Below are 25,276 nucleotides of genomic sequence, written 5' to 3'. Positions count from 1 at the left end.
CGGCGAGACGCTAGGGGGCCGCGGAGGAATAAACCTCTGTTACAGCTTCCAATACCCCAAAAGGGTCCGGGCCGCTGAGTGGACGCCGCGTCCGCTGGGCGGTAGGGGGAACCCCAGGTTTCTGAGTCAAGACGCCTGGGTTCTATTTCTAGTGGAGCCGCTGACTCAGCCCGTAATTATTTCTAATTAATCATTTACATATGCAGATCGCCAGTCCCAGGCTCAAAGGGTGAAGAATGGCGACCAGGGAAACTGAGTCACTGGATGCCTGGGTGCAGTTTGTCAGACGAAGGAAACAGGGCTGGTCCCAGACCTTTTCTCACTTCCCACTGAACTGGAAAAGCCAGAGTGCGCTGAGGTAAGAAAGATGCCTGGAGCCAGAAAGGAACCAGTCCCAGAAGAAAAGGCAGGTGCATCCAAGACCAGGGGAAACTAAACGACACCAGCGAGTGGGTGTGAGCTGAGAGGTGAGCGTGGGGCCTTGCGGGCCAGAATGCCCCAGTCACCTTTAGGGTCTGCCCTTCAGCCCCCACACAGCTTTCTGAGGCTCCACACACCCTTTCTTTTTTTTAAAAAAAAAAATTAATATATTTGTATTGATTTCAGAGAGGAATGGAAGTGACGAGATAGAAACATCAATGATGAGAGAGAATCATAGATTCGACTGCTGGGGATCGAGCCTGCTTTGACCTGAAACCTTTTGATGCACGGGGGATGCTCCAACCAACTCAGCCACACAGGCCAGGCAGTACCTCAAACTTTTAAAACTGCTCCTTCAACCTGATTCTTCCCCAGTCGGCTACCTCAGGTAACGTAGTAAATGGTATTACTCTCCATCCAGTTGGGAAAGTCAGAAACCCAGGGTCAGTGTGCCTTTCTTCTGCCCCCACATCCATCTTCAAGTCCTATAGGTTGTTTCTTAAAAACATCTCCCTATTGATCCACTTCCCTCAATTTCCAAAACCACCAGCCTAGTCCAACCCTCATTATCAGTCTCCTAGTTGAATATCCGGTCTCCTTGCTTCCAGTCTCTACGCCACACCCCCCCTACAATCCACTGCTCATAAACAGCCAGAGTAATTGATTTAAAAAAAAAAAAAAAAGGAAATAAGATCTCATCACTCTCTTCCTTAAAACTCCTCAGTGGCTTCAGAATAAAATCCAAATGCCCTGGCATAGTCTACAACAGGGGTCCTCAAACTTTTTAAACAGGGGGCCAGTTCACTGTCCCTCAGACAGTTGGAGGGCCGGACTATAGTTTTAAAAAAACAACTATGGACAAATTCCTATGCACACTGCACATATCTTATTTTGAAGTAAAAAAACAAAACGGGAACAAATACAATATTTGTATTTGCATGTGGCCCGCGGGCCGTAGTTTGAGGACCCCTGGTCTATAAGATGGTGTGTGGTTGGGCCCCTGCGCTTCTTCCCCTCTTCAGCCTATACTCTTCTCCCACTCCCCACTCAGGGTGCTCCAGCTTTCATGCTGTTCCCCAGCAAGCCAAGCCCCTTCCCACTGGCAGTCCAAAAGCCTTCATGCCTCCTGCTTTCCCTCTCCTTCTGGAGTGCTCCTCCTCCCAGCTCTCCACATGTCTTCCCTCTTACCCTTAAGTTTCTACTCTTCACATAGGCCTTCCCCATCCACCCAGCATAAAGGCTCCCTCCACAAGCACATCAAGTTGGAGTAGGACAGACTTGGAGGAGCATTCAGATCTCTGGCTTCCAGATCTTTTTTTTTTTTAATTTAATGCATTAAGACCATTCTTTTCAAACCCCAAATCTCTCACAGAACCCCAACATATCAAATAGATAAAGCAGGAGTTGCCCTTGTTGAGGAAAATTATGTGGGGCCCGCAGCTCTGAGAAACAGTTTGACGTTCCCTGCTCTACTTCTTTCAGTTGCTTCATGGTACAGACAAGTGAGCAGAGGCCCAGAGGGAAGCCATGACCTGCCCCTCTCCGGGCAGGACACAGCCTCTGGAGCCCTCAGTTCCTGTGCTGCTTCCACAGCACCATACTGGAGCCTAGAGTCTTTCCAGCCAGGGCAGAGGAAGCTCCCAACAGTGCCTGCCAAGGTGAGAGCTTGGTCTTTTGGTTAGGTACTCCCTCGGACTGCTGGTCATGTGAGGGGCTGGCTGGAGGGTAGACTGGAAGTGCAGGGAGGTGGGGAGGGGAAGCCAGGAGTCTGTGTCGGATGATTGTTGGGGCTCAGGGGCTGGGGACTGGAGGGCTGGGAGGGGCTGCCCAGCCCTATGGTGGTTTCCCCCTTCCTCAGGATGAGGCTGCTGAGCTCCTGGAGCAGTTGCTCCTCCAAGGACGATTGTGCCTGGGGGCTGTTCTTTGAAGGGGGACCTGGAGGGGGCTCCGGTGGCCTCTCCTCCTGGCCTGCCTTGGAGAGAAGGGGTTGATCAGAGGATCTCCGGCTGGTGAGGGGGGTCTCTGACTTGGCTGTCTGCTCCCTCATGGTGAAGAAGGAGGTGGAGGTGTCCTTGGTCAGCTCCGGGAAGGCCCCCACTTCTTCATACACTGGCTCCTCATACACAGGCTCCTCCAGTTCCTCTTGCTCCTCTACAGACCCCTGAGATGACTTCATCGGCTGGATGGGAATGGGTTGGCAGGAGGTAGAGTTAGAGTTACTGGGTTATTCATCATTATCATTTATTGAGCTCTTGCTCTCAGCTAGATGCTGCAGAATACTTTGCAGATATGGTATCAAAATAACTCTGTATGATGGGTTACACTGAAGGTGAGTGAACTGAGGTACAGGGGGCTTAAGCTGCCAAATGGTAGAGCTGGGGCTTGAACCCTGGTCTGTCTAACTCTGAAATGCATTCACCTTTCTTTCTGTTTCTCAGGTCCTGAACCACTCCCCCCTTTCCTCACCATCCCTCATTTTCTTTACTTTTCCTGGCCCAGCACTCTCTCACTTACTCTTTTTCTCTCTTACACACACACACACAAACACAAACACATGTGGTCTGCGGAGACAAATACAGGGAGCACACCGGCTCAGGCAGCACAGAGGAACACAGCGCTGACAGGTACCACTGGAGCAGGCACAGTACTCACAAAGAACATGGACAGGGTCCTCCGATTGTGAAGTCGCCGCTGGGCACAGGTGGGGTGGGGATTCGAGGAGAGAAAGACACGGAGACACAGTGAGGCCTGGCAACAGGAGGTGGGGAGTAGGGGCACAGAGAAGGCAAAGGGGGGGCCCCAGGCTGGCAGGTGCACCACTCCCTTCTGCAGTGTGGATAGGGCACAGGCAGGGATCAAGAAGGGCTTGAGTGGGGCTGGGACCTCACCAGAGTCTGATTGGCAGAGAGAAGGGTAGCCCCGCTGTCATCCCCACGGATGGGTAGCAAAGGCATGGTGCCAAACTTCTGACGGGCCAGGTCTGAGGAGGAACGGCGTCGTAAGACCACTGGCTGCTGGTCATCGTGCTGGAGGGAGGGGGAGAGGTTGGCACAAGTGGGCATGGGAGGTACTGAGGGGTAGAGCTAGGACCACAGACCTGGCCCTCCACTTTCTCCTTCCCCTCACCTGGGCTTTGAGGATGCTGGTGGTCCAGTCCCACATCTCATCCTCATCAGTGCAGGACAGGTAGCTGAGGGTAATAAGAGGGGAATTTAGGGGAAGGAAAGAGGTCACAGCTATAGGGATGGAGGACAGGGCTGGGCCAGAGGAGAAGCCAGGCTGGGAGGTACTCACAGGTGCATCTTCTCCAGTATCAATGTGAAGCCCCACCTGAAAAGCAAAGGAGAACAGTGGTGGGGTGACCAGAAAGACCAGTGTGGTGGTGGCAGGGAGGCCCTAGAAAGAAAACTGGGGAAGAAGACTCACGGTGTTGGAGGCTTTAGCTTCTTCCGGATCCCCAGGTAGACCTTGGCACCTTCCAAAGACCACTCCCGTTCTGGTTTAGAGCTCTGAGGACATGGACGGAGTCAATAAGGTTGATAGGTGAGAGAGAAGGATCACGGTTCATGAGGTTGAGAAGTCATGGAAGCATTGGGGAAGCAGTGAGATTGATGAGATTATGGGCTGTGGTGTAATAGGGTCAGTGCAGTCATGGCTCCTCACAAACAGCCACCCAGTGTCCCTCCCCGATAGCCCCAGGGCCCCACCTTCTTCTCCTTGAGCAGCAGTAGGCAGCGACCACGAACCAGAAAGAACCTCTCCTGGAAGCGGTTTCCCAGCAAGCGGGGTGGTTCCTCTCGACACCGCAAGAGCCCCACCCTTGGGCTCTCCCGCCGGACACCTGGGTACAAATAGGCAGTACTAGGTGGGAGGTCCTAGGGGAGAAGCCTAGAGGTTCTGGGCTGAGGAAGGAGGCTCACCTGTGAAGAGGCAGCTGGCCTGGGCCAGGGAGACTTTCCTCAAGAGCAAGGAGGCCGAGCAGGGCTCTGGGAGCTGGCACCATTGTAAGGCCTGCTCCAGGACCCTTTCCTTGGGGTGCAGTGGCCGTTCTAAGGGGCAAGGTGGGAGTGGGTATCAACCAGAATATCCATCCGCAGCCTGGAGCCCCCAACTCATTCATTCATCCATTCCACCATCCAGCCACAGACATTTGTGTTAGCGCTGACTCTATGCCAGGCACAGTGCTGGCCTTGGGGATGCAGTGGTGAGCATGAAACACATGGCCTGCCTTCACAAACACACAGCTAGTAAATAGGTAAGTAAACAAAACAATTAAAGGCAAATAATTATTTGAAAGAGACAATAAGCTGAAAGAGAGAGTAACGGGGCAGCTACTGAGATACCGTGATTAGGCAAGGCCTTTCTGGGGGTGCATTTGTAGAAGAAACTCAGAGGCCTGAAGGATTAGAAAGAAGTCATGCTAAGATCAGGGGGAAGATTTCAGACATGACAAAAATGCAATAACAAAAGCCCTGAGTCAGGAAAGATGTATTTGAGGAGCTAAACAGAAAATGTGGCTGGGGCAAAGAGAGTAGATGAGAGGATGAATTATGTGAGATGAGGTCTGAGGTCTTGTGGACCACAATAAGGAACTTGAATTTTAAGTCCAATGGAATTTTAAGTTCAATGGTAACCCATTGGAAGGTTTTAACCGTGGGAATAGTATGATCCGATGGACTTATGCTTGAAATGCCCATTTGACTGCTATGCAGAAAATGGATAGTCAGGAGGCAAGAATGGAATACTGGCCAGCTATTTCCTTTCTGGGACTGTATATTTTAGTGGTTAATGTTGGGGGTAGAGACATAATGGTGACTTTGATCAGGGTGGTGACAATGGTGGAGATGGCGTAATAGATTCAAATAGAATCTACTGAACTAGTTGGTTGGGTTGAGTATGAAGATGAAGAAAAGGGAGGAGTCCCAGAGGACTCCCAAGTGTCTGGCCTTGATAACTGAGTGAATGGTGGTGCCACTGACTGAGTTAGGGAAAACTAGGAAATGGCCTAGACCTTTTGTTAGGGGAGGGGGCTGGGAATTGAGTTTGGTCTTAGACATTTGAAATTTGAGAGGCTTATGAGATGTATAAGGGGAGGTGCCAAGTAAACAGTTGGACATGTGAGTCTGGAGCTCAGAAGAGGGGTCTGGTACGAAGATAAAAATTGGAGGGGCAGCTTATTAATGTCATTTAAGCCATGGGGATGAATGAGCTCATCCAAGGAGAAATGTCGATAGAGAAAGGAAAAGGGTCCAGGATTGAGCCCTGGGTTGCTCCAACATTTGGAATCTGGGCAAAGGAGGAAGAAAAGCCTCCTTCAAGGTGGAAGGGAAACCAAGAGTTTGTGGGGTCCATGAAAATCAAGAGGAGAGAATATTGAGAAAGAGGGAGTGGCCAACTGTGTAGATTGTCCCCTCATGTACATGAGAAGTATCTACTGTATTTGGAACATAGAATTCGTTGGTGTTTGACCCCCACCCCCACCCCCATGCACCCACATGGTCCTACTCACCCAGCTCCCCATGCTCGAGAATCTCAAATGTCACCCACAAGTCAGTCCCAGCTGCTGTCCCCCGCATCTCCAGTACCTGGTTAGTCAGCTCCTCAGCAGTCAGTGTTGGGGACACCTGGGGTCAGGGAAAAGGCAGAGGACCCTTGCTGGTCAGGCCATTGCCTGTCTCCCACATCATCCTGTCATCTCCCCTCCTGTTCCCTCAGGACTGACCTTAAGGGTGACACAGTTGTCTGGGAGCTGTTGTTCTATGTAAACCTCCATGATGAGGTCTCCAGCCTGGGATAGCTGAGGGGAGGGGAAAAGAAGTCAGGAGGACACAAAGGATGTAAAGAATGAAGGCCAGAGGTCTCCTCATGTTGTCTCATAAACATTCCCCCCCTCCCCAAAGTCTCTTCCCAACCTTCACCCCCAAATGGCTCAGGTGAGGTGTGGCAGGACCACATCTTCTTTATTTGAAAAATGGGACTACCTACTTCATGGAGTTGTGTGATGCTAACATGCCTGGAATAGAATAAGTCCTCATCTATTTACTATGGTGTTTATTATTATTATTCTCACTTCTGTGAGAATAATACTTAGCTATTCTTCCTTGGATCTCTTACACGTGGAACTGAAGGGCTTCTGCCACTATTCATAATGGAGCAGCGGTTCTCAACCTGTGGGTCGTGACCCCTTTGGCGGTCGAATGACCCTTTCACAGGGGTCGCCTAAGACCATCCTGCATATCAGATCTTTACATGACGATTCATAACAGTAGCAACATTACAGTTATGAAGTAGCAACGAAAATCATTTTATGGTTGGGTCACAACATGAGGAACTGTATTTAAAGGGCCAGAAGGTTGAGAACCACTGTAATGGCGACTCCTCACGGAGTAATAAATGAAGCAAATCTTAAACCAACCCCTCTCCCCAAAACATCTCCCTCCTTGGATTGCTCCTGTGTCCAGAAGCAGAAGGTCAGCTTCCTATCTTGATGTCCCTTCCTGGCCCACTCAGGAGTCAAGGCCAGGACAAGTTACCTGCACATCCTTCCAGGTGGTGATAAGACTGACCTCCAAGTCAATCTGAGCTACCTGGTCAGAGTCGATCTGTGGAAGAGCCAGAGGGAGTGTGTGTGATGGGGGTGGGGGATGTACTGGGAAAGGAGGGGAGCAGGGAGAGATGTGAACGACCAGAGAACCTGTGTAAGAGCTAAGAACCAATCGGGCAAGGATGTTAGGAGCAAGGTTATGGGTGAAAGGGGCCCAGGGCTCTGGGAGATGGTTCTGATGCTGAGGGCCTTCGGAGGGCTGGGGGCTTGTTGGGGTGAGAGGATCCAGAGTTCAGGAAGAGGGACTGTGGGTCAGGGGTTGAGGGAGCTTACATCAAAGACAGAGACATAGCCGTCGATGAGTTCCTGCAGTACCCGCACCTCGTGTTCCCCACGCCCATCCGTCTGGAACACGCTGGGTGCAAAGAGCAGGGCCAGGTTCCGCGTGCACATCTGGTTCAGAGCCGCACACTTCTGCACCCTGCAGAGGGCGTGAGGGTCACAAGGAATGCAGTTTGTGCTCACCCGTTTATCAACACATCTATTCATTCAGCAAACACTTAATGAGTTCCTACTGTGTGCAGGCCGTGGGTTAAACATTGGGATGCAAGAGTAAGATATATTACTGGCCTCAAGGAGCTCCTAGTGTAGGGGAGAGACAGACAAGGAATAGGTGATTTTAAATATAGTAGGGGTCAGCAAACTTTTTATGTAAAGGAACAGATAATAAATATTTCAGGCTTATACACCATACAGTCTATCACAACTCCTCAACTCTGCTGTTGTTGTGTGAAGGGAACCATTGAAAATATATAAATGAATGGGCATGACTTTACAAAACTTGTTTTACAAAATAGGCAGTGGACTGGATTTGGCCCATAGGTCATAATTGGCCAGTCCCTGTGATATAATGTAATTAGTACAGTATAGCTGGGGTTCACCCTAGAATCATTTAAAGACCTGTCACCCCAGTAGACAGGCAAAGATAGATCTGCATCTTCTTTTTGTCTCCTACATATATTCCTTTGCTTGGCATAGAATAATAAATCCAAATAATGTTGACTGCTTACTATTTCCAAATACTTACTACACACATGCCAGGTGCTGTAGTTAAGAATTTTACAAGGATTATGTTACTTAAATCTCAAATCACCAATGAGGTGGATACTATTTATTACATCGCTTTCTTTTACCAATGAGGAAACCGAGGCTTAGGTCTGTCTGACTCCAGAGTTCACACTGAAATTTTATGCTATAATACCTTCGCTTAACAACTGTTTGTGGGATGGATGAAGGAATGTAAACGAGGGGCTTGGGCAGAAGTGACAAAGGGTCAGTGAGGGGGTTGTAGGGGGTCTGCCATACTGACCGATAGAGATGCCCGATGAGGGTGGCTAGTGTGCGGCGGTTGACCCTCGGAAGGCAGCCAATCACTTCTTTGTACTTCTCCAGGCGCTGATTCTTCTGGGGCAGCTCTGGGATGGAATAGGGGAGGGTTGGAGAGGATCAGGGAAGGGAGAGTTGAGGGATTTTTAGAGAAACAAACCCAGGATTGATGTGTTTCTGCCCCCTTCCCACCTTGCCCTGAGCTGAGTCCCTGGGTGATCCTCCAGTGGGGGGAGTGATTAGGCAGGGGGGCTGCTCAATCCCATAAGGGAGCCTCAGGGATTCTGGTGGGGTAGGTGTACTTCCTGGTTGCCCCTTGGTTGCCTGTGAGGAATTCTTAGGGATCTCGAAAGTACCAGCAGCCTCCCTCCATCGAGGCAACAACCGTGCAGAGGTCACGGGGTCATCGAGCTCTCGAAAGAAGCGTTTGAGTGTGTCGGTGACATCCTCCACAAAGTGCTCCCCTGGTCGGAGTTTCACTGACCGGGCATCCCGCCGGAAGTCAGCCAGGAGCCGCAGGCTGCGGGCACGAGCTCCCCCTTTCCGGTATACGCCCTCCAGCCGGAGCCCTGAGAACAGCCAGCATCTCTGCTCACAAATGCCCAAAGACCCACCACCACCCACCGAGCATCCCATCCATGATCTCCTACATGGCTTGTGGCTATTGGTGGGGTCATAGAGAAAGAAATCTGCCTCCATGGTCTTGCTTTCCAGGGCCCTACTCAGTCCTCATCTCTGAAAGTCCTTAACCAACCATGCATCACACATAGCAGCCCCCATCTCTCTAGCTCCTCATCACTTTTATTTTTAAACAGCACTCTCTAAAATCACATTACAGGCCTTAGTCATTTGAAGATTCTGCATTTGCAAATTCATCTACTTGCTAAAAGTTATTTGTAACCCCCAAATCAATACTGATGGTACTTCTTTAGTCGTTTGGGAACATGCGCAGAGCAGAGAAAAATTTGAGCTGCCTGTTGGACACATTCCCAGCTAAGGTGTCATACAGTAAACAAGTGTCTTTTCATGGCATATTTAGAGCCATGTTTTTTGCATTCTTGTGTGTGTGTGTGTGTGTGTGTGTGAGATCCTGTTTAAAATGGCCCCCAATTGTAGCGCTAATGTGCTGTCTAGTGTCCCTAAGTGCAAGAAGGCTATGATGTGCCTTCTGGAGAAAATACATGTGTTGGGTAAACTTCCTTCAGGAAGAGGGTGTAGTGCTTGTTGGCCATGAGTTCAATGTTAACAAATCGACAAAACATATGAAATCAAGTGTCTTTAAACAGGAACACACATAAAATAAGGTCATGTGTTGACTGGTCGATGGAAATGTGACCAGAAGTTCTCAGAAACCTAACCCTGTCTTTCCCCTGGGGCAACGATTCAGTGTGCATTAACTCAGTGTTAGCAGTCACTCTGTAGAATATAACTACCTCGAATAATGAGAACTGATTGTATTTGTTTTCTTAGCCATTACCCATCTCGCCTGCTAGTCTCTGAGCTTCACAGGACCTTCCCTGTTCATTGTCATGGCATGTGGGAGAAGCTCAACAAATATCTGTTGAATGAAGAATGGCGGTGCAGGCACTGTGGAGGGGGGGGCATGGACACCCACTCTCTTTCCCCAGGCTTTTTCATGGGCCTCTGACTTAATTCCTCCCTTGAACATAAGGGAGGCTGAGAAGAGGACAGGGGTCCGTGAGTGGGGGAAGTCACTGCATGGGGCTACTGCCAACGCATAGAGAATGTCATTAGCCGCTGACTAGTCACTGTCCTGGTTGTAAGCACAACTATTTGTAGGTTTATGGATGTGCTTCCCCCCCCTTTACTGCCCTTCTTAGTTTTCTGCGGATTTTCCTTCTCAAGAGTTCATTCTTCTAATGGGGATTCACCCGGAAGATAGATTCTACTGGGTCCTTACTTAGGCTGGAGAATAAAGCAGAGGCCAAAAGCTCACAAAGAATTCTGGGAACCACTTGCATAGCTGAACTTTTATGCCTGGAAAACCTCCCACACAGAATAATTGTGTTCAGACCTTCAAGGATTTGGCTGAACAGCTTGGCTCTGGCCCCGTAGCTGCCCCCTTTGTTCTCCACGGTTCTACATCTCTAGTCACATTTCAGTGCCACTCTCTCTCCATGTCCACGCCCCACAGACAGTTACCGTGGAACACTTACTACCTGCTAGGTCCTGCACTAAATGCTCTATAGGTGTTATCTTACTGTCACAACAATTCTGGAAAATAAGGATGGTTAGTACTGAGAACAGAGGCTCAGAAAGGCAAAGCAGCTTGCCAAGGGTCACTGAGCAGAGGCTGTCAGGCTGCAGGCTCTGGAGGCCAAGCTTGTAGGCAGATCACTACTCCCTGGCTGTGCCCTTGTTCCCCATCCCCCACTGGCTCAGTATTGACCAGTACCCACTCACCATGCTGAGTGACAAAACTGATGCAGGCATCCACGATGATGGGGATGTCACCTCGGCTCATCTGCTGCTCCTGCAGCCCTGTGCCGCCCCCACCGGCTGCTCCTCCAATGGCCACATTCCATGCTGAGAAGTCCAGCCGGCCCTCTCCCTGCAGATACAGGGTCCTGAGACCCAAGAGGCCTGGGTCAGAGCCATCTCCAGAGGATCCGCTGAGGCCCAGAATCACAAGGACCAGATTTCCTAGAGTCACCAGAAGGGGCAGCAACCCCCAACCCAGATAGGGCCTCTGAACTAGAGAAGGGACTTTCAGGAAGTGGGCCGTGGTCCAAGGGTGTGGGCTGAACTCTCTACAAAGGGTAGGGCAACACTTACCTTCCTGTCTCCACCAGGACCAAATGCTCCTTCTTGTCTGGGGTGTCAGCTGCCGAGACTACACCTGGGAGGAGAATCATGGAGGTTATCATCATCATCATCATGACTTAATATTTATGAAACATTTAAGGCACGGAGGTGCAGGCTAGGAGCCTTATAAACGATGTTGCATTAAATCCTATGAGTTACACATTATTATCCCCATTTTACGGGTGACACATAAAGCTCAGAGAGGTTAAGTAACTGCCTCTGGTTACTTGCTATAAAATGGCAAAGCTAAGCTTGAACTCAGTTCTCTTATCTCCAAAGCCCTAAAACATTATCTGACACTGTTCCTCTTTCAGGAGAAAGTGAGAGCACCCAGTCCCCTCTCCCAGTCCCCAACCAGCAAGTGACTCCAAATAATGATAATAACAATAACATTTATAACATATACCATTTACTGAACACTTGAGAGACGCCTCCTCCCAGGCTCTGTGATAAGTGTTTTACATCATCGCCTTATTTGAAACTCACTACAACCCTGTTATTGTGCCTGTTGCAAAGATCAGGAAACTAAGGCATAGAGAGGTTAAGTAACTTGTCCAAGATTACACAGCTAGGAATTGATAGAGTGTGAGGGGTCTAAATCTGGGCAGTTTGACTCCAGAGCTTGTGTCTGAATCCATTGTGTTCTGCTATTTCCCACAGGGAAGGTCCACTCCTTGCCCCCTCCATGGCCACCCTTCATCCCCGTCCCCAGCCCTGCTCACTGATCTCCTGTAGCCGCCGAAGATGCACCATGTCCTCAGGGACTGCAGGGCCAGGGCCCGGTGCTGGACACAGGAAGAGGTGGTCACCACGAAGAAGTCCAAACCCTGACAGCCAGAGGCCAGGAGCCAGGGCTGTGTAGGAGGGGGACCGCAGCCACAGGCGGCCCAGCCGCACCAGCCCGGGGCCCAACAGCTGGTGACAGCTCAGCGGGGAGAACCACTGTGAAGCAGGAGGAGGACATGGGGGGAGAGGAAGATGGGGGAAGAGACAAGAGGTGGGGGAGAGAGAGTGAGAGGGCCAGGGAAAGACAGAGAAGGACGTGAAGAGAAAGCAAAAGAAAGAGGGTAATGAAAAGGGATGGGGAGGGAGTGAAGGAAAGGCCCAAGGAGAAGACAGAGATGGATGGAGAAAGACAGGAAAGAAATTCAGTTCAATTTAATTTGCTCCAATCAACACAGAGAAGACCCCTGTGTGACAGCCTTATGCCCTTACTTGGGATGTAGGGGTGAGAAAGAATGGGGAGCCGAAACGCTGTAAGGAAAGAGTCTTGATGCCTTGGAAGGTCCCATCACACAAAGGGGCCGGGAGAGGCTTCGTGGACAAAGAACTATTTGAGGTGGACCTGAAAGTAGTGCTTTTCAAACTACCCGTGATGAAGGAACAGGAAGTTTTTTCTTTTCTTTTAATTTCCCATATATGCATAACCCATGAACACAGACAATAGAGTGTAAAGGCCTGGGGTGGGGCGGAGCCCGGTGGAGGAGAGTAATGGGGGACATCTGTAATACTCTCAACAATAGAGAAAATTTACCAAAAAAATATTTCTAAACTGTCACTAACAAATACTTTAATAAAAAACAATAAAAATGATTACTAGAAAAATTAAATGAAAAAAGAAGTACATACAACATATAAGCCACCAATTTTATAATGAAATTCCACACATAAAGTCACCCTGTCAAATGGTTATGAAAGCTAACTCTCAAGTTCTGTACTTGTACTGTCACAGGCCATAACAAAGAGTCCACAGGCCAGTGCAGTGACAGTCTGCAGCCCACACGTTGGGCAGCACCACTGCCTAAAGGGTGGGCTAGATTTGTGGAAAGTGTACGTGATAATAAGAGGAGAGTTGGACTCAGCTGGTAGGGCCATGACAGCACCCTTAAAGGACACAGAGAACAATGTCTTGGTGTGAGGAGTTACAGGGGAACAAGAGAATGGGGTCAGAGAAGTGTCAGATGCTGCAGATATGACCTGGGGTGGCCAGGAGGAAGCTCTTGGACCTTGACAATGGGAAGTCACTGGCCACCCACAGGGCAGCAGATTAGAAGAGTATGGCAGCCCGGCCTGCATGGCTCGGTAGTTGAGTGTCAACCTATGGACCAGGAGGTCACGGTTCAATTCCTGATCAGAGCATATGCCCGGGTTGCAGGCTTAATAGGAGGCAGCGATTTTTGATTCTCTCTCATCATTGATGTTTCAAACACTCTATCCCTCTCTCTTCCTCTCTAAAATCAATAAAAAAAATTGTTTTTTTTAAAAAAGAAGAGTATGGCAGAGGAAGGCAGCAAGGGATTGAGGAATGATAGGGCACGGGACTTTCTGAATTGATGCTAAACTTAGGGTGGAACAGGGCTGAGGGAAAAGCTGCGTAAGGGAGGGAATGACTGTCTTCATTATCACCATTACTATTTCAGCACCCACAGACGGTGAAATAGTAACACGACAGAGAATGAGCCTCACGTGTTTCTCATTCTTAGCCTTACAGGGTGGGCCTTTTGTACCCACTCTACCCTTATGGAAAAGCTCACAGGGCTGAGAGGCAGAGGACTCAATTCCCAGGATGTGACTCCGGAATCTGAACTTTTAATTCCAGGGGGAGGGTGCAGGATGGAGAGAGATGGGTTTGCCTGGCAATGGAGGAAGCTGAGCCAGGTGAAGGCAGCCTCAGGACCTGGAGGGTGGGAGGAAGAAGTGGGAGGCAAGGGCAGCTTCTCTGTGGGAAGAGACCCAGCACAGGGAGGTTTGGGCCATGAGCTTTGGGGACAGAGGCCTGATGCTCTGCTGCCTTCTAGTTCTGTGACCTTGACCACGTGACTTTATAACCTCTGAGACTCAGTTTCTTTAAGTGTGAAATATTAATAATCCTTACCTCTGAGGGTTGTTGTGAAAATTAAATGAGATATTGAGTGGGCAGTGCGTACCCCAGGCCCTGGCACAGAATACATGCTCAGTCACCTTCAGGGTTAAAGGAAGAGGTAGGAGTGGCTACAGGAACAGAGAGGATAGGATGGGGGAAAGTGCAGCCAGGAAAACCATGAGCTGTCAGGGAGGGGTCTCCGCTGTCTCACCTTGCCCACGGCGTTGACCCAGGCCTCCAGACTGTCAGCTCCATCGGTGCCAAAATGCTGGATCCTCCCCCCGGTGAGGATGAGCTCAAAGGAAAAGGGGAACCTGGAAAGAAGGTGAGGTCAGGGAAGAGAATGGGGTCCAAGGAGGTGGCTTCAGGCTTGGGATCAGGAAGGGAACAGGGGAACTCAGTGAGTATGGCGGGCTGTTACCTGTCAAGGTCACCTGAGTCAGTAGGTGGAGGGCTCACACCCAAACATACAACATCCTGGGGCTGGATGAGGCTGAGGGGTTCAGGGCTGCTTTCTGACACAAACATTTCCAGAGCCGCTCCCAGCACGCACCACAGTCGGGAAGGAGCTAAGGGGAAAGCTGATGGTCAGCAGGCAGAAGACCCCTGTCTCCACTGTCAGAATTCCTTTACTAGACCTTTATTCTATGCGAAGCCTTCTGGTCATGTATGATCTCACGTAATCTTCACAACAACCCTATGAGATGGGTATTATATTCGCTCCTAGTTTATAGATGGGGAAACTGAGGCTCAGAGTTTGCGTAGCTGGCCCATCTCATGGGTAGGAAGTAGCAGAGCTGAGATTTGACCCTGACTGTCTGACTTCAAAGCACAATGCTGCCACCAGGCATAGTTCCTCTCTTACCCCCTGCACCCAGTGCAGTCCTGGGCATGACCCCACTTTCCCATCCCAGCCCTCTTCCCCCTGTCTCCCATCCTGGTTTCTCCTCCTCCAAGCCCTTGGCTCCCCGCTTACCATCCCGGCCCCTGCGAGGGGGTGGGGGTCCAGCTTTGTTGCTGATGGGACCACAGTACAGGAAGCTGCTGTAAGTGGCAGGCACCACCACCTCGTTGTACACGTCAAGGGAGGGGTCTGTAAGGGGAAGGAGTAGTGGTCAGGTCAGACCAGTACAATGGGATGGTCTGAGCCCCTCAGGGAAGGGATTGAGTTGAGGAAGAGAGTGGAACCGAACTCCACTGGCAGCATGGCTCAGTAGAGCCCAGTTGGGCTGGACCACTCACTACTCAAATTAGAAAAGAGGGTGGGATGAGCCCTCTAATCCAGCCCACTCTTCTCCTCACTAAACAGTCTACCAGGTAGTCAGTAAGTCCTGGTGGAGGCCTCAGAGCACGGATCATCTGTAAGGGTCTCAGCCCCTCTGGCCTGCCCACTGGAGTCCAGCAGCTGTAGCTGGCCATTTCTATGAGCAGACTGACCCCGGGGAGATGAGACCTGGCCTATGGGTTAACCCTGTCAGGAGTAGACAGCACTATCACTTCAAACATCCAGAGCCACACCCTAGGCCAGGGGTCCTCAAACTACGGCCCGCGGGCCACATGCAAATACAAATACTGTATTTGTTCCCGTTTTGTTTTTTTACTTCAAAATAAGATATGTGCAGTGTGCACAGGAATTTGTTCATAGTTTTTTTTAAACTATAGTCCGGCCCTCCAACGGTCTGAGGGACAGTGAACTGGCCCCCTGTTTAAAAAGTTTGAGGACCCCTGCCCTAGGCAGTGGCTAGCATCAGGTCCTTTCATGACATCAGAAACAGACCCGGGAGGATTCTAGCTAGGCCATTGCGGGGGAAGGGTGGGTGATTGCAGCACCTTAGAAGAACCTAGGCACAGGTTGGGGCTGAGAATTGTTGGGGGGATTACCTGGGGGCAGGAGACCAGGGAAACTGCCATCAAAGGCTGAGGGAGACCAGGGCTCCTCACCCTCAGAGGCCTCGACACAGAGAAGCTGGGTCATGTTCTTCAGCAGGTTGGGTCCTGCCACCGCTGCACACAGTGCCTGCAGGAGGGCAGGGATTCTGTCAGCCCCAAGACCCAATCTGAGAGCCCTGGGGACAGTCTACTGGTCACCAAAAGCAGCCCCATTCTCCCCCTCCCCCACCCCCCCAGTCTAGGCTTTTCAACTCAGAGACTGCTTTCCCCCTCCCCATCAGCCCCAACCCATCCCTCCTACCTGGAGAAGCTGGCTGTGATCTGGATGCTGAGGGTGGGGCTTCCGGTAGAGACCCAGCCGGTACTTCCGGGAGATGAACTCTCCCCGTGGGCCTGGGGTTGTATCTGGATTTATCCTCTCACCTGGGGGTAGGGCCCCTGCCCAGAAGCGGTTGGCACGATCATTTCCCAAGACAATGAACAGCTGCAGGATGACAAGGGGCAGAGGCAAGTGATGGGAATTCAAGGGTCCCTAGACATTCCAATCCTGTCCCCAGGGTGGGTCCAAGCCTTTTTAAAATGTTCTCCTTCCTTCCCCATTTTCTCCCTCTTCAGACTCCTCACCTGCACTATCTCATTACTCCAGACACTTGTGTCCAGCTTCAAACTCTGCACCTTGGAGATCCCGGAACCCAGAGCCCGGTGCTGACCTGTTAGAGTGTGAGGAGCATGTGGCATGGGCACCCTGAGCCCTCCCGCCCCGCCCCCGCCTCTTCCCATTTCAGCTAAAGGCTCCGGGCCTCACCCGCACACTGCTTGCAGATCACAACTCCCAGGTTGACAGCAGCCCAGTCTGGGCGGGAGGCCCCACAGTCCGCACAGTGCAGGTTTGCCCGATTGGACCAGATCTTCTCAGCCACCTCGTAGTCAGACAGGGTCTCGGTTACTGCTTCCTGTAGAGCGGCCGCCCAGCTCTGCCGAGCGCCCCCAGACTCGGCTGTGAAGCTGAGGGGTGGACAGCCAGTCTGTGGGCATGGACACCCTCCCCACATGCCCCAGCCCACTGGCCATTCCTACAGGAACCACACAGGTCAGCCCAGATCCTCCTAACAGCCTTGACCCTGCTCTCTGGACTCCCATCAGGGCACACCCACTGACATCCCACTGAGGTGGCCTCCGACCTCTTCAGCCCTGTGCCTCCCTCAAAAGTCTCTCCCCCAGCCTTGCCTCCTGCCAGTCTGGGCCCCACCTGAAGCAGCGATGGGGCGTGAGCAGGTCGAAGCTGCGACTCTTGGTCTCCCGGACACTGCACCCTTGCAGTTCAATGAAGCAGATCCCGATGCCCAGGGAGAAGGCCTGGCGGGGTCAGGGGGAGGTTCAGTGAGGCTCCCTATGGGATAAGCCAGGCCCCTCGGCCCAGGCCAGCCCTTCTCACCTGCTCACTCTTGTACAGCGCCAACTCTCCAGGGCTCAAGGCTGCAAACACCTTGGCCTTGTGTCCACGCAGCTCCAGCATGCCTGTGCGGAGGGGTCGGGGCAGCTGGGGGGGCCGGGGGTGGCCCAGGAGACGCTGCTCTTTCAGGCAGGATTGCAGCGTGGAGCACCAAGTGTCCCGCTGAGCTGGTGGGGGACAGGGAAGCAGGCCAGTGGGCCCGGTGCTCCCATGGCCTCCCCACCCCTGCCCTGACCCAGGGGGCCCTGGCCCTCACCCTCGCTCTCCGTGCGGAACACAAATACCCTCTGGCTGGTGATGACCTGGAATTTGTTGTCTTTGCTGCTGCGGGTCATCTCAATGGCGGACAGGGGGATCACACCCTTGGGGAAGGGGTCCTGGAGAGATAGCCCAATGACACACAGGCAGGAACTCAGTCATGTGTGCTGACACCAGGGGCCACACCAACTTTTAATGAGACCAGCACTCGTTCCACAGCAGTGGAGTGCAGCTGCTAACCTGGCTTCTTTAGATGCTGACATCAGTCATGCAGTGACTGCCTTCCGATCCTGAGCCTCCCTCAGCGCCCCCTCTCCCTCCCCGTCTCCCAGGCCCCATGCAGCATCCCCTGGACCACACCTTGTCATTGCCAAAGTACATCAGACTCCTCCCATTGAACTGCACAAAGCGCCTCTGAAAGACGTAGTTTCTAGAGAAGGGAGGGGCCAAGATCAGTGAGTGGTGGAAGCTGCATCCTCGAGGCTCCTAGGAGCACTTGGGACCTGACCCCCACCCCACCACCAGCCTCCCTCCCCTTCCCTTCCCAGCAGTCCCACCCCTGAGGGGAGAGCTTGTCTAGCCAGCCACTGAGTAGGGGCATGGGGCGGTCTGCCGTGGAGGAAAAGCTGGCATAGGGTGAGATGAGGTCATCACTGGTCTCCTCTGTGTTCAGGGTGGGCAGCGAGAGGGCAGAATCCCCGGGCAGCTCAAGGCTGGCATAGCCGGCATCCTCCCGTGTTTCCAGATCCTGCCTGCTGAGCCTTGTGGGGGCCAAGACAGAGAGGGACACACATTAGGCCCAGTTCCCTGGACACCCCCACCCATAGCACCTAGTAGAATGCCTGGCAGGTACTGGATCTGCTTTTCAAACGGGGAAACAGGGAGGCTGGGCACCCAATCAGCCTGGACCTTCTTCTGTGAGCACACTTGAATTTTCCTTGGGAAAATTTCAGTCCCTCTCCCTCTGCCGCTAGTAGATGGCTCCCTGTCATGGTTGCTTATATCTAATCAATAAATGTTATAGGCTCTTTCTCTAAAAAGTTCTTGACTTTGTCTCCCTGAATCAAGTGCCCATCAGTTCTCACCGGAGTGATGTAATTGCTTAACGGGTCACCTGTTTCCACTCCGGCCCTCCCTCCCACATCCATTTTCCCAGCACCACCAGATTGCTCTTTAAAAAATACAAATGAGATCATTTCACTCCCCTGCATGAAACCCTGTAATCACTTCCCACTTGGCACTTAGGATAAATTCAAATTCCTTACCCTGGGCTGGAAGACCTTGGACATTGAGACCCATGGCTACTCCCCTGACCTCACCTTGCATCACCCTCGCCTTTGCTTACTACAGATCAGCCTCCTCCTCCTCCCTCTCTCAGAGCCTTTGCACATGCTGTTCCCTCTCCTCAGAAGGTGCTTCGTTGGGCTGCCTTTTCTCATCCTCAGGACTTTGCTTACACCATCTTCCCAGAAAGTCCTCTTATTTTCTGTCACCTTTTAGTGGTTCTTAAGCTCAGCAGCACAAAATCGCTTGGAAAACTTAAAAATACCGGAATATGGGCCCCAAACCAGAGACTTAAATTTGAACTCCCGAGATCGGGGCCCAGGCATCTGTCGTTTTCAAAATTCTCTAGGTTATCACACCGCTAAGGTTGAAAACCATTCCTCGACCAATTTGTTTCCTACTTTCCTGAGGAACTGAAGCAATCAGACAAGAACTCCCAGACTCCCAGCACCTCCTCTACCCAATTTCACACACACTCAGCTTTCCTCCTGTTACCATAATAAACAACCCTGTCCAAAGCCAGTCTCTCCTCTATGTCCTTGATTCTACTTCCCTCACCTACACAAGGACATTACCCCAGACTTTCTCCCTTTTCTCCCCCTACATCCACTAATTTTCCCTCTCTACCAGACCATTCCTATTCACCTACAACACACGTAACATTCCTGCCCATAAAAAAACCTTTTTTGACCCCACTTCCTCTATCAACAACCACTCCAACTCTCTGCTCTTTGCAGAAAAACTCCTAAAGAATGTTCTCTATACCTTTCCAACTCCTTCCATTCTTTCTTGAGTCCACTCTGATCAAACCCCACGTTGCCAACTCCAGAGGTCAGTTCTCAGTCCTCAACTCACTCACTAGACTCTCAGCAGCAGTTAACACAGCTGCTCTCTCCCTCCTCATTACACATATGTCCTTCACTTGGCTCCTGCATCACATTCTCCAGCTTTTCATTCTCCTTCACTAGCCATTTGTTTTCAGTTTTGCTGATTCTTCCTCTTCTCCCAAACCTCTTAACATTGAAGTGTGCCAGGATGCTGAGTTCGGTCCTCTGCTCTGTAGACACTCATTCACAGCTACATACACGCACCTAAACGCTCACAGCTCACAGATTTAGATCTCTAGCTCAGACCTCTCCCCCAAACTTCAGACTTCCATATCCAGTGGCCTGTTTGTCATCTTCTCTTGGGTGTATAATATACACCTCAAATTTAACACATTCATCACTGAACTCCTAACCTAACCTCCAGTCCTCCCCATCTCAGACCAGAGCAACTCCAGGAATTTTCAGTTGCTCAGAACAGCACTGTCTAACAGAAGTCAATATAAAAGCACAAAGTACATAATTTTAAATTTTCTAGTAGTCACATTAAATAAATAAAAGTAAGCAGGTGAGCCCTGGACAGTTGCTCAATGGTTAGAGGTTGGCCTGCCGATCCAAGGGCTTGGGGTTCGATTCCTGGTCAAGGGCATGTACCTCTGTTGCAGGTTCTCCAGCCCAGTAGGGGTGCGCAGGAGGCAACCAATCAATGTGTCTCTCTCATGTTAATGTTTCTTTCCCAATCTTCCCCCCTCCCTTCCACTCTCTCTGTAGAAATCAATGGAAAAAATATCCTTGGGTGAGGATTGAAAAAAAAAAGGGAGGTGAAATTAATTTTAATAATACATTTTATTAAACCCCAAATGCCGAAAACACTTTAATATGCCATCGGTATAAAAATTATTACAATAATTTCTACCTATGTCTGTTATTTCATCTAGTATTGCTTTTTTTTGGTACTAAGTCTTTGAAATTTGGTCATTGTTTTACTATCACAACATCTCATTCCAGACCGGCCACTTTTGGTCAGTAGCCACATGTGGTTAGTGGCATTGGGCAGTGCAGACTCAGACTGAAACCCTTCGAGTCATTCTTAAAAGCTCTTTTTTTTTCTTTCACACCCTAATTTACTAGGACAGTTGGCCTTCAAATTATAACCAAAACTCAACCACTTCTGTCCACTGCCTCTGTCTGAGATGTCTCACTACGTCACTGCAGTAACCTCCTAAGGGGGTCTCTGCATTTCCTCTTTTGCCCCCTACAGACCATTCCCAGCACAGCAACCAGAGGGATTCTGAAAGTCAAACCCTTCCAGTGGCTTCCCATTTCACTTAGAGTAACATGAAAGTCCCTATAAGGTCCTGTCCCATCTGACCCCTTTCACCTCTCTGACACCTTCTCCTCCCACTCCTCCCTCCTTAGCCCATTCTGTCCCAGCTGGCCTGGTCTCAGCGCCTGTGCCCCTGGGCACATGGCCTCTCACACTCGTCCTGAAGGTGTATGGGATGATGCTCCAACCACTGAGCAACACCAGCCAGGGCATGCACTGCTCCCTATTTTAAATGATATGTCCATTTGTCAACTTGTTTTATTTCCTGTCTGCACCACTGAGTCTCAAGCTGCCTGAAGCAGGGACTAGGTCTGTTATATGCGTCCTGCATTGGAGCCTATCTGTGTTGGAGATACAGATACAGACCCACTGGCTGTGGACAGTGGACATTCAATGCACATCTCATGAATAACTAGATCCATGGCTGCCGCACCAGCTCCTCAAGCTTCCCCACTTCCTGCCATCATTGCCCTACTGACTACTCACCTGTGTTCAGCCCTGTCCTGACAGACACCTCTGCCTTCTCTTCTGTTGGGTGCCCCTGGGACCCCCACAGGCTGGACACCATAGTATAGGCAACCCGGATCCATGATGTGCACTGACAGGGGAGAAGGGGGAGGCAGAAAGAGGAGATCAGGTGGCGGTGTCTGTGGTCCTGAAGGGCACTGTCCCTCTCCCCCTGCCCATGATAACCCACCTACCTGTGCCTGTGGTGGGCCTGAGGGCAGGGGTGGGGGCAGCTGTCTGGGAGCTGTCTGGGGCCCTAAGGGGAAAGGTCTAGTGGTCATTAAGGGAGAGAGAAGGAAGGACAAGCCCTCATACCTGCTCCTCTCTGCCCCTCCCCAGCATCAGTCCCCAGGGACGCAACCCCACTCACGTGTCCTGAGCTGTCTGTGCCCCGGCTCTTAAGTCCAGGCCGAAGTAGATGGCATTGGGCATCATCTCCACAGTATTTAAGGCTGAAGGCTGCTCAGAGGAGGTGGTGGGGAGAGGAAGGGACCTTGGGCTGGACTCTGGGCTCCTGGGCACTTCTGGTCTCAAGAGGGCTGGGCTCAACCCAGGCCTCTGGGTGGTAGTGGGGCCACTGAGCCCGCCAAATACTGTCCTGGGCTTAGGAACAGGTTTGGGGGGCTGAGCTTGGGGAGCTGGGCTGGAGGATGGCTCCATGGCTCTATCCAGTTGGGGATCTTGGGAGCCCTCGGCAGCGCCTGTCTGCAGCAGGCGCAAGATGCGTTTCCGGTGCCCTGTGGCGCAGATGCCCAGCTGCTTCAGCTCCTCGTGGCCCAGGCCCCGGGCTGCACCTGCCGTCGCCATTCCATGCCTCCGGAACGTGTCTGCATACTGCTCCAGGTGCACTGTGGCCAGCCACACAGCGATGTCCAGGTCCTGAGGGGCAGCCATGGGGGCTCAGGCCATTGCTGGGGGGAGGGGCAGGGGGAAGGGAGGGCTCAGGCTGAGATCCCCCCTCCCTCTCTCAAAGTCTGAGGCCTGGATGGGGATACCAGACTCCAGTCTTCCTCCAAAGAAAACGAACCAGAGGCCTGCCATCTGGAGGCAGAGCTATCTCAGGACATCAGAAGGGGCTTTCTTATTATTATAGGAGAATCCCTTCATTTGCAGATGAGGAAACTGAGGCCCAGAGAGGGAGAGAGGCTTGCCTCAGGCTCATAGCAAGCACGTGTTAGTGTTGGCACCCAAGCTCCTGCCCACCCCGGGTCTAGGTCAAAGCTCTGCCCTGCATGACTGCACAGCCAACCAAGTAAGTACAGGACGAGATGCGAGAACCCTCAGGGATGGAGTGGAGTGGAATGGGGGGGGGGGGGGGCGCGCGCTGATGTGGCCTGATCCTGCTGTGGCATCAGGTGGACAGAGGCAGCTGTGGCACAGGAGGAGTGCAGATCCCAGTGCCACTGGTTTCCAGAGCTGAGGTACAGCTCAGCCATCCTGATCCTGGTCATTCCCAGTTCCTCCCCTTCCACCTATTGTCTCAGCTCAGACTTCCTTCCTGTCCCTCCAGCCCTGGCCACCCACACATCCTGTCTGCCTTGGTCAGGCTGCCAAGAGAGCCTTAACGAGTCCCAGCATGTGGGATCCTGGTCCTGGGCAGTTTGGGGATGGGGTGGAGAACTGGGCCAGAGAGATGAGGGCCCAGGGGTACTCCAGGCTCTTACTCTCCACACATAGTGCATGCGCACAAGTCAGCACTCACCCTGCAGGCGGCACAGCGGTGTGAAATGGCATCCCCTTACCTCTGCTTTCTCCACACCTTCCTTTTCCCTGCCTGTGTCGTGGCTCGGGCCTCCAGCCTCACCTTGACCCTGGTCTATTCTATGGACCTACCTCTGATCCTGTCTCCCCTGACTTTTATCTCTGTCTCTAACCCAGCCCACTCCCGTCCCGACCTCCAAATCCCCGTCCCTCTCCTGGTTTTGCTCTCTAAGCCTCTCCTTGCCTCCTTCTCTAGTTTTAACTATTTAGTTGCAACTGTGTCTCTGGCCACCTCTGACTCCAGGTTTCTGTCTCGCCCTGTTTCTCTCATGCGGAGTCCTGACCAGGACTCCCTCTGCCCCAGCATCAGTTCTGGCTGCTCTGCCTCTCAGTGGCTGGGCCCATCCCCAAGCTAGGGCCCCCGGCCCTGACTCAGAGCCGAGTTTCCCGGTGACTCAGGCCGGGCGGAGGGCACGGGACTGGGAACCAGGAGGTGCGCGGGGCAGGAGTGCCGGGGGCGGGCCGGGCAGCTCGGGGCTGCGCGGGCTGCGGCTAGGGAGGGGGCAAGGAGGGAGGGGGCAAGGAGGGCGCCCGCAGGGAGGGGCGGGTCGCGGCCCGGAGGGGTGGGGGACGGCCGCCAGCGCAGTGGGGGCTTGGGATTCCCACGAAGGCCCTCGAGGAGGTGATGGGGAGGAGTCTGGGCTGCAGGGGCCCGGGGGCGCGGGGGTCCTCACCTCACTGCGCGGCCGCCGTCCGCTGCCCGGTGCCCGCCGGGCTGTCCGAGGCTCAGGGTCCCGCCGCGCCGGCCCCGCCTCCCTCCGCGCTCCCCCGACGGGGCCCGGCCCCGCCCCGCCCGCCGTTCCCCCCGCAGGGCCCCGGCCACTCCTTGTGCAAGCGCCGGCCTCTAAAGCTTTGGGCTCCTTACCCAACCGAGGCGCTTATCTCGGGACTGGCCCACTCTGCCCTCCTGGGGGCCGAGAAAGGGGCCGACACAGGGCTGGAGGCCAGGACAAAGGGGCAGCGAGCAGAACACAGCGGGAACAGGGAAAGAACGAGAGGGAACAGGACAGCGCTGCGCTGGACGGCTGTGCACCCCCGCCCTGTCCTATGGGGAGAGGGGAAAGGGGTCGGGCCCTCAACCTCCAGGGCACTTCTGCGCCCAGCGGGGTGGCTGGACCCCGGCACCCAGAGATGGGGGGACGGAAGCTGGCCTCCAGAAGTCAGGGATGGTTGCAGCTTTCCAAGCTGGGGGACCCATCAGCAGCCCAGAGATCTGACCTGGGGGAGTAGGGACCACATCTGCTCCTCCCTCCCCAAGGGCCCGGCCCAGTTTCTTCCCAGGGATGAAGGCCAGCAGGGCCACGTTTCTTTGCCCAAACCAATGTGCGGATCAGGCGGCACCACGCAAGCCCAGTTCCCCGCAGACAGCCTCTTCATTCGGGGAGAAGCCCCTCGTCCCCGTTCTCCTGCTGCACATTTTGCTGTGGGGGTCGGGGGTGCCTGCGGAGAATGGCTCCTCTCCCCTCCCCCATCTACCCCGGAGCCCCAGCCTTGAAACCTGTCCTCCAGGCTGCGGCACTTCCCCCTCAGAGTTGGGCTGGCCCTTAGTGTTGTGTGGTGTTGGGGTGGGGTGGGGGCCGGGCGGGCTGGCCGGCTGTGTTTTCCTGTTTGTATGAGAGGAAGTTGGCTGTGAGTCAGCAGACACAGGAACCGTCAGTAGCTAGGGGAAGACCCCTGCATCAGAGTGCAGCCAGGGGAGTGTGGGGAGGGGAGGTGGGGAAGTGGTCCCCACTTCTCCCAGCTGACACTTTCATCTTCGGTCTCCTCAGCCCTTCCCTCTGAGAATGAAAATGATAACAATAATCAATCATTAAAATGCCGATAGTAATGGCTACCAATTATTGGGAACTGACCATTATCCCAGGCCCTGTGCGAACATTGATTTACCAACTTCAGTGAATCCTCACAACAACCCTTAAGGTAGGGGATTTTG

The 25,276-nt window shown here is 52.6% G+C and overlaps 1 protein-coding gene across 2 annotated transcripts; it reads right to left on the bottom strand.

The window, feature by feature from the left end:
- Positions 1–1,479: 1,479 nt before the first annotated feature.
- On the bottom strand, positions 1,480–24,080 carry ARAP3 (ArfGAP with RhoGAP domain, ankyrin repeat and PH domain 3). 2 transcript variants are annotated; one of them, XM_070414733.1, is made up of 33 exons: positions 24,018–24,080; positions 21,953–22,493; positions 21,777–21,838; positions 21,562–21,673; positions 18,198–18,401; positions 18,001–18,070; positions 17,639–17,759; positions 17,365–17,549; positions 17,179–17,285; positions 16,735–16,934; positions 16,554–16,639; positions 16,231–16,413; positions 15,921–16,056; positions 15,016–15,132; positions 14,461–14,608; positions 14,251–14,353; positions 11,899–12,118; positions 11,147–11,210; positions 10,775–10,938; positions 8,707–8,919; positions 8,334–8,439; positions 7,298–7,445; positions 6,954–7,022; positions 6,143–6,217; positions 5,930–6,044; positions 4,341–4,469; positions 4,128–4,261; positions 3,847–3,929; positions 3,715–3,750; positions 3,547–3,610; positions 3,309–3,446; positions 3,073–3,111; positions 1,481–2,599 (listed from the first exon to the last, which is right to left on the bottom strand). In XM_070414733.1, the coding sequence occupies exons 2-33, from the start codon at positions 22,474–22,476 to the stop codon at positions 2,123–2,125; spliced, it is 4,632 nt and encodes a 1,543-aa protein (XP_070270834.1). In that variant the 5' UTR covers positions 22,477–22,493; positions 24,018–24,080; the 3' UTR covers positions 1,481–2,122. The 2 variants fall into 2 exon arrangements, with proteins under 2 accessions (XP_070270835.1, XP_070270834.1); XM_070414734.1 differs by lacking the exon at positions 8,707–8,919 and having other exon boundaries at positions 1,480–2,599.
- Positions 24,081–25,276: the final 1,196 nt, after the last annotated feature.

This window comes from Myotis yumanensis, unplaced genomic scaffold (assembly GCF_028538775.1).
Source record: "Myotis yumanensis isolate MYYU_CA2020_CCGP unplaced genomic scaffold, mMyoYum1.0.hap1 SCAF_5, whole genome shotgun sequence".
Taxonomy (NCBI): Eukaryota; Metazoa; Chordata; class Mammalia; order Chiroptera; family Vespertilionidae; genus Myotis; species Myotis yumanensis.
Note: the sequence above shows the minus strand (reverse complement) of the source record. Positions and strands in the feature narration are given on the sequence as shown.